The following is a 9438-nucleotide window of genomic DNA, read 5'->3' on the forward strand; positions in this document are numbered from 1 at the left end:
TGCCTAAAAGTATTGTGCTGACTTTGTACACCATTGCAGATAACCTATATTTTACGAGTTTAAGTATTACCCTATTCTATCACAGCTTTGCGAAAGAGTATGTTCAAAATAAACTCACCCTAATGCGTACATTTAATTTGTACACAATCCACGCATACATTTGCGAATTTTGATAACAATAATAAGTATGTATGTATGTATGTAAGAATGCACAAATGGATTCGATGGGCTTCACAACAAAAATATACAATAAATTTCAATAGTAGTACTTCAACTGTGTCCGAGAGTAGACATTGCCTAGTTTCACAGTAATTATTTTGATTTTCTCTTTTTTTTCGAAATGGAAGAAGTTCCCGTGCACGCTAAAAGCTATCCCACTAATTTGTTGAACAAAGACTGGACCAAGCGAAAGCTATTTGAAAATAGCGGTCAAGCCTTCGTTGATAAGGTGCACGATATGGAGGTGAAAGACGATGATGTTTGGCTGGTGACGCTGCCAAAATGTGGCACAACTTGGATGCAAGAATTGTTGTGGTTGGTGTTGAATGATTTTGACTTTGAGACGGCACGCAATGAGCATTTGGAAGTGAGAACGCCGTTTTTGGAGTAAGAGAGGGGAAATCAATTAATAACACTCATACACACTGTTGCCAACTTGGCGCTTTTCGCATTAAATTTAGTGCGTTTCTTTATTCAAAACGCAAAAATTTTTGAGTTTAGTGATTGGGGCGTATTTTGGTGCTTTTGTTTTTTTGGCTTGAAGACACCAGATCTGTAAATCTTAAAAAAAGGGGGGCAAAATGTATATGTATATCTGTAATGGGAATCGACCTTTAGCCCTTTAGTTTGGGCTGCATTCCTTATATTTTTTCCGACTATTAAAAAAAGCAACAACATCTCCTAACAGTAAAATTATTATCTAACGAACCATTTGAAAAAAAGAGAATAATCGAAATCAAGTGGGATTTGAAGAGTAAACAGCTTTTTTGACACAAAAATAAGACAGATTAAAAAGGGAAATCGAATTTCGTTATCTTTCAGGTAGTAACACATTTAAACAGTCAAGAAAAATAATTCAGTTTTGCTTACATCCAAGCGAAATAGCAACGCTGGACACACAAGAACAAGAATCTTATAGGGAATTTACATGATTCAACTTTCACAGGCGATTAGTTAAATCAAAACTTGAACGTAAGTAGGTAGCCGACCAACCTCATTGAAAGCGATTAGTTGAAAGGCCGTTTACACCAGGCGATTGTTGCTTTTAACTAAAAATCGCCTCATGTAAATTCCCTATTAACGTCGCTTGGACGAAAATATTTGAAATTTATAGGAAACAGAATAAATTCGACCGTCGAGCAAGAAACATTGATTCTTACTAATTTGAATTGACATCCCTACAATAGAATTTTTCATGCATACAAAGTCCTTTAAATACTCAAATAGAAATTTGGTGCTTTTTTCGAGAAAAACGCGATGTTTTTTTGGGTTTTAGTGCTTTTTCAAATTAAAAACTTGGCAACACTGATATAAATAATAAACAATAATGGGAAAGTAAGAGTGCGGTTTGGAGCTATTTATTTGTATTCTATGTTGTCTGCATGTCAAACAGGTTTGGTATGCTTTTTGGAAAATTGCTCACTAAACCATCAAATGGCTTGGTTTCGATTTATATTAGGCGTGTTTTTTTACACCCATACGTATCTGCGCTTAAAAATGGTATGGAGCTCTAAGTGACAAACTTTATATGCCCTTATAAATAGTTGTCGATAAAATCAAAATTATTTGTTTTGAAATGGAAATTTTCGATGATTGTTTTTCTTTACACGTTCAGCGTAGATGTATATGCGTGCAAAAAAACACAGCTATTAATAGATTTATATTAATACATTTATGTTTTGTTAGTTTTTTTTTTCTAAAAGACAAAATAATATAAATCAAAATTACATGCTTAAATAAAATAAAACAAAACAAAAAATAGCCAAATATAAAATAAAATGAAACTTAATAAAATGAAAATTTAAGAAAATGAAAGAAATGAACAATATTTCGTTCATACAGTTCTGATGCTATACTGTTACGGCCATGATACAAAAAAGAAGGTAGTTCATTTGCCACTTTTTCATCGCTATATTGTCAACCTGCCCATAGAACAGTAAAAAAATATATTTAAATTTTACCCAAAGAAATACCGATGCTGTAAAAATACGGAATAATACTCACTTCTCTTAAATGCAATTAAAATGTTCACTATAATTCTATTAGTCTAAAAATAATTTTTTTGGGAGTGGTTATCGAATTTAATCTAAAATTAAAACGCGACGCCTAATAAGAACTTTGGCGTGGGCCAACGCAAAAATAGCATTTAAAATAAAAAACGGTCTGTACAGTAAAAAAGGCCAAAGATAGTAGCTCTTTGATGCAATATGGAATACTAACCCCTTTCGATGTCATGAGCTTTGGTGATGGTCTTATTTCCACCTGTGAGATCTCTGCCAAGCGTATATAATCTCCCTTGATCTTGCAACTACAACATTGGTCCGATGTGGAAGCCAATAAAAGTCCTTATAAGGAAGCCTAAGAGAACAGATGAACGTTTTCTGTTATAAGAGGGCCAAGAATCCTCGCAGCCCCTCAGGATGAAAAGTTTTCCCGTACATTGGCTAAATGAGTCGTGTGATCTCTTGAATATCGTTCAAATGAAGCCATTGATATACTAACCGTGTTCCTTCTTGGACGGATGTGGTCGAATCTTTCCTAGCCAATTCGCCACTTTTATAATTCGTCTTAATATTTGTGAACTGGTTTCTTTGAGTCTTACTGCTACAAAAACGGCCGCACCGAGCAATTTCGTTAATCGGAGGTAAATTCAAGATCGCATTAAGGGTGTATGAGAGCGTCAGACAAAGGTGCGCGTACACAATTTTATTTAACCATCTGAAAGTAAATTCACATAAAATAAACATAGGGCCAAGGCAGGCCACACCCATGGGTTTTCTATATATTACGGCTGCAGCGCCATCCTTGGGTCTCTTTTCTGCAAAACCATTCCTTATCATGAAATGATTATTATAAATTTCAACCAGGTTGATTTAAAAATAAGGATTTTCTAAATATATCGCCTCCACCGCCACCCAGTAGGTCCCTTTCTTGCAAACGAATTCATCATACAGGTGGCTCACATTGCGAATTTGAACGAAATCGGTCATTAAATACGACCCTTATAAATGACCCAACTCCAGTGCCACCAAGCGAGTTTTCTAGTAGTTAGTCTATAATAGGACCATATGTGAACGGTATAAACTCCGACAATTTGACTGAACTCTATCCAGTGGTTTTTGAGTTCAGTCCGAATAACGAAAGTCATACAAATTTTAATTTCATACTTTGTGCAAAATTAAAAAAAATCTTAAAAATTTCCACAAAAAATTTTACCCTTTCCCAAAAATTAAAAAGAAACAATCCAATGCTTGCTTATCTATGTATATGTAAATATATGTATAGGTGCAGCCATTCCAATAACTACCACTTTTAGACGTAACTTGCTGTCCCCATTAGCGATTGTTCATGTTTTGCGATAGATCTCTGGCGATGATTCGCTTGTGTAGACCGTTCATCGCAAGGGTGAACTGTTAAAAAGTTAGCTTCAGAGCTTTTTTTAACTTTAGATTTTGATAAAGTTGTGTTTTTCTGTTATATGTATGCTCAAAACAACGTGGAGTAAGTTATTTTTGCGAATACAGTAATTTTCGTTATGCGTCGTAAGCACTTTTTGAAATGAAATCTTGTGCGATGACATGCCGAAGTACCAAAATTTCTCTGCGATGAACATTTCGCTTGGGATGAAACTGACAGATATCCTGCGATGGCTGTACGCTAACGAAGGCAGCAAGTAAGCAAGTTCGTTATTGACAACATTGTAACTGTGTCAAATTTCAAGACGCTAGCTTAAACAGTTCCAGGGATAAGCGTTATGAAAAGTTCAGTTTGTATGGGAAGTACCACGCCCCCTTTTCCAATACCTGCCACTCTCCGTCGTGAGCATCGCATTAATAACATATATAGCTGTTTTAAATTTCAGGACGTTGGCTTAAGCGGTTCCAGCCATAAGCGATATAAGAATTTCAGTTTGTATGGGAGGTGCCACGCCCCCTTTTCCAATATCTGCCACTTTTCGCCATAAGTTTGTTACTGATAATCAGGGAACGGATTTTATGGAAAATGCCTTTTTTTCTGCTAAAGAGATAGAGTATATTCGATTAAGAATGTCCACGATTTAGCTTTCCCTGATTCCATATATACACATTTGATGTTGCCTTTTTTAAAATATTTGCCCTTTTTTGCCTTTTTAAGATATTTGCCTTTTTTTGCCTTTTCTACCTTTAAAAAAGTGATTATAGCATTTACATTTTTTTTTAAGATTAAAAAATATACATACTTATAGAAGCGCAGGGACCTTTTGCCAAATTGGTGTTGGAAAAATTCAAAGCCATTTTCTCAGCTAGCGTAGGCTTGGAGACAATAAGGGGTGTGGATAAAATTGTAAAGGGCGAGGAAAAGGCCCTTATTCCTGATAATATTAAAGTTTTGAATTTTCCATATTCAAATTGGGCGCCACTTGTATTAAATCACGTCGAGCGCATATTTAGTACATTCAAGGCTTTTCTTCGCGAAAATCTAATGAAAATGCTGCCAGAGAACTTCAAAATGCATCTTGTGGTTCAATATTACTACGACTATACAGATTAAAGTTTTATGAGTTAGAAACTCGAAAGGATAAAGTAGTCAAAGATTCAAAGTACAAATTTTTCAAATAATGAAACTAGTTCATAGTTTTTCTCTTTTTACTTGTAATACAAACATTTCTAAAATAAATGTATTTTTTGATTGTTCTTCGTATTTTCTGTCTTTTTTTGGTGCCTTATTTTGCTTTTTTTGCAATACCTAGTGCCTTTTCCTGCCTTTTTCGCTATTTTGTTTTGCCTTTTTTTTGCCATTTTCGTTATTTTATTTTGCCTTTTTTATAGCTTTCTACGTCCTAAAAATCCGTTCCCTGCTGATAACTTATGTAGCTGTGTCAAATTTCAGGACGTTGGCGTAAGCGGTTCTAGAGAAAAGCGTTAGGAGATGTTCAGTATGTATGGGAGGTGCCACGCCCCCTTTTCCAATAGCTTCCAGCTTTCTCCGTAAGTAAGGTATTTACAATTCATGCATCCGTGCAAAGTTTCAGAGATATATTGGTGCCCTCAAAAAAGGGGTTTCAACATTTTATTGTGACGTATGTATATGTGTAGATATCCATCATTCCACTCCCACTGTATAAGAACGTTAGGAATATTCCTACCCCAGCGCACCCTATCGTTTAATTTTTAGTCTAAATACTCCTTTTCAATTGGCTAACAAATGTTCTAAATATGAGCCAAATCTGCAACTAAATGCAGTTTTTAGATAAATCCGGACACCAGTGCCACCTACCGATTAAATTTTTAGTCGAAATATTTCCCTTCAAGGTACTCACATATGTTAGAAATATGAACCAAATCGGGTTAGCCGTTTAGTAGTTTAGTGACATTTAATGTACAGAAAACTCTATAAAATTATGAAATCGTGACGTCTCAGCATTCTTCATTTTTCGGAAACAGCAACAAAAAGTCTCAAATTTTTTTAAATCGAAAAACCTTCCACACAGAATTGAAATCGGTTCAGCGGTTTGGTCAGGCATCGCCGTCATACGAAAAACATTTCATTTTTATATATATAGACTAGCTTTTACCCGCGGGTTTCACCCCACGCCGGAAGGAATTAAAGGGGTCATGTGACTTGTGGTTCCGAAGTTATGGCTGATAAAAAATTGCAAGCCTGTGTTGAGTGCTACCTTACTATAAGCACCTACCATAGATATGCCTGCGTACCAAATGTCATGTTTATGTGACTTATGGTTCGGAAGTTATAACTGGTCAAATATTCCACGCCTTTGGGATTTTCCGCCCCCTTTCACAGTCTAATTTATATATATATACCTTAAGATAAGCATCTAGCATAGATAATATATTATGTTTGCATAGCAAATTTCAAGTTCATGTGACTTATTGTTCCGAAGTTATGACTGACTAATTATTCCACGCCTATGTTATCTGCGACGCCCCTTCTCTAACACCGCCAATTTTTTTCCATGAGTCTGGAATTAATTTTATTTATTTCGACAGCAAGTTCCAATGCTCTACCACAAATATTTCAAGAGATATACAACATGAAAATTTTAGTTAGTATAGGAGGTGCCACGCCCTCTTTTCCAGTACTGCCTATTTTTCTTTATGCCTATAACCTTCCCGGGGTAAAAGCAAATAAGTGTGCAAAGTTTCGTGTCATTCCGTGCCACGGTTCAGAAGTTATAAGGTAATAAACAAACAGACATTCGCATTTATATATGAGTAGTCCACTTGCAAGGTGCGCTATGTAAATTTTTTTTTGATTTTAAGTTTTTGGTGGTTAACGTACCAGTATTTTAAGTAGTTTCATGTCCACTAACAATTCAGTGCAAAATCCTTATATATTTTGAAAAAAAAGCATTAATTGTTAGCTATTCTAGCAAAAGTCGCTTACTGTATGTATACTGTATATACAGTTTCAAAAGTCGCTATAATATTTATTGTACGTATTTACACAAGTTCAAAAGTCTCCATCTTCTGATGAACTTAGAAAACTGCAAGAAAACGTGGTAGTTTCGACGCCTAGTGGAAGACGTCTTAAAAAAGAAGCAGACAAACCTTCATGGAAGAGAGAACGCGAAAAGCTAAAAAAGCTGGCTATATAAAACTTACTGTTTCAAAACTCGCTATATTTAATTTCTATATATAAAATTTGCAAAAACTACCACACTGCGGTTTTGATTTATAATGTTATTAGGCTCTTATTTATCCAAATTTTCAGATAATAAAAAGAAATATATAATTTGGATGTTACTCGTTGTTCTAGACGTTTTTTTTTTTTTAATTTATGGCTTACTATTATAAAATCACATAACGCTGTTTGCAAGTGGACTACTCATACTATATAGATTAAAGATCAAAATTGCATGCATGTCTGCTTACTACAAAGTAGGCCAATGCGATAAATAGTTATCTCCCACCATGCCTCATCGCCCGCAGAGATAAACACTGCATATGAACTGAGAATTTCTAAGTCTCTAAGTCGGTGATGGGCACCACTATGCCCGCGGGCAAAGCTCTCTTAAGTTTTCTATACATTTGGTGTAGATGCGTGCAGAGTAAAAGATCTATCTGCCCATCGCTGCTCTAAGTAAATCGTATGCATTAATATCATGAAGTGAAGCAGACACACGCACAAAAAAAAAAACGATCAAAAAGACTTGATTTTGAATATTTTTTAAAATATTCCATTCTCAAAATTAGTCTAACATAGGAAAGGGGCTAATTTGGTTTTAAATGACCATGGCTTAGCTATTTGCTTGTGATAATCAAATAAAACACACTTTTTATGAAATTTTTTATACAGATAAGGTTTTGCATTTTAAGGATATTTAAATTAGTATTATCTCCGAGGATATTCGTATAAGGTTGCCACCTCCTCGAAATTAGTTACAATTTAAATAAAACACCATAATATTGGTATCCAGTGGAAGGATTTTAAAAATCCCCGATTCAGAAATATTTTGGAATACGGTTGCCACTTATTTTGAATTGCATATTGGTTTAGTTTTTTGTAGAAAATAAAGGTACAATATTACTATTAATGGGCACTAAAAGAAGGCTCTTAAACAATGCTTTGCCAGTATACTAGGTGTTATCCCTTAGGATATTAGTGTAAGGCTGCCACTTATTTTCAATTCTACAAAATTCAACTAAAGAATCGCAATATGGATATCAAATGAAAGATATGCACATATTTTTGAGAACTTTAGTCCGAAAATATTTTCGATGAGGGTTGTCAGGTTTCTTGGGGAAAAAAATTTGTATTTTGTTAATTTTGTTTATAAAAAAGTTACGGCGTAGCTCAACCAATTACCTCAGAAAAATTAGTTTATTTCTACTTATGCAGCAACTAACTTTAAACTGATGTATAATCACCTAGCAACCTCATTGAGATAAACCAAATGCTTACACTTTTGATACATATCTTTGCAAATATTTCAATATTACACTCTAAGAAGTGCATGTAAAACTACTACTGAAAAGTGTCTATTTTTCAACCAGAATCTGTGTAAATATACGCACATGAAATGTTTAAAGTTGCAAAAAATGTGATAGTAAATATACACTCGCACTTATCCAATTTTAAACATTTTATGTGTAATTTTGCTCTATGCGACAAATTTGGTAAGTAAAAGTCAAGTTAGTGTTAAATTTTATTACACGGTGTGTAATTTTGCTCACATTAGGAGAGGAAACTGGTTACCTTTCTTTATATGCGTAAATTTAAACAAAATTTTTTTAGGGCAAATTTTAAACATTTTATGTGTAAAGCGTGAATTTTTGAACAATAAATGCTTAGAATTCAACAAACAAGTTAGAAATGTATGTAGAATACACACATATGATAAGTAAAAGTAAGCAGGCAGTTCAAATTTAATTAACCCGGTGTGTAAATTTGCATTAATAAAGAGAGGAAACTGGTGACCTATCTTAATATGCGTAAATTTAAACAAAAAATTTTTAGAGTGTAGTTGTAAAATCATCTAACTGTGGGCAATTAACTATTTCAGCATGAAAAGTCATATGTAAAAGAAACATACTGACTTTGTATTACTTCAAGCTAAATGCATTTTAAAGTCAAGTAGTAATTTTAAAAACATGCAGCTCAATATATGGATATATAAAAATATAGTATGTATGTATGCACTCTTTGTATAAAAACATTTATTTTAACAGATTTGATTATATCTTACACCACGACTTAAATCATGCTCTTGCACCAGTGGAAGCGCTTAAATCACCGCGTCTTATAAAAACACACATGCCATTGCCGCTGCTACCCAAACAGCTATGGAACAAAAAACCTAAGGTAGAGTATTCTTACTTTTTAATGCTTGTTATAACCAAATGGGAATTCTTATTTTTTTTCCTTTATAGGTCGTTTATGTTTATCGCAATCCAAAAGACTACATTGTTTCTTGTTTCTATCACTTACGCAGCCTTGGCGTCAATATGGATAGTACGCTGGAGAAATTTACCCTAGAATACACCGAGGAAGATAAAACGGTTCCAACTGACGATTTTGAACATGTAACTGAATTTTATGAATTGCGGAATGAACCTTGGATATACTACACTAGTTTTGAGTGCATGAAAGAGGATTTGCGAACGGTTATAGAAGATATTTGCAAGTTTCTAGGCAAAAATATAAGCGAAGAACAAATGGAGCAAATGTTGCAACATTTGTCATTCGAGGAAATGAAAAGTGAGTAAAGGTAGAAAATAA

General features: G+C 34.1%; 1 protein-coding gene across 1 annotated transcript in view; it reads left to right on the plus strand.

The window, feature by feature from the left end:
• Positions 1 to 260: 260 nt before the first annotated feature.
• Positions 261 to 9438, plus strand: part of LOC118742658 (amine sulfotransferase-like) — a 10221-nt gene continuing 1043 nt past the window's right edge. The window contains exons 1-3 of the mRNA XM_036474894.1: positions 261 to 606; positions 8889 to 9021; positions 9090 to 9417. Coding sequence (XP_036330787.1) covers positions 341 to 606; positions 8889 to 9021; positions 9090 to 9417 — 727 coding nt within the window. The 5' untranslated portion in view covers positions 261 to 340. The remainder of the gene's footprint in view (positions 607 to 8888; positions 9022 to 9089; positions 9418 to 9438) is intronic.

Source organism: Rhagoletis pomonella, unplaced genomic scaffold, assembly GCF_013731165.1.
Source record: "Rhagoletis pomonella isolate Grant_MI unplaced genomic scaffold, Rhpom_1.0 Rhpom_scaffold_00007, whole genome shotgun sequence".
Lineage (NCBI taxonomy): Eukaryota > Metazoa > Arthropoda > Insecta > Diptera > Tephritidae > Rhagoletis > Rhagoletis pomonella.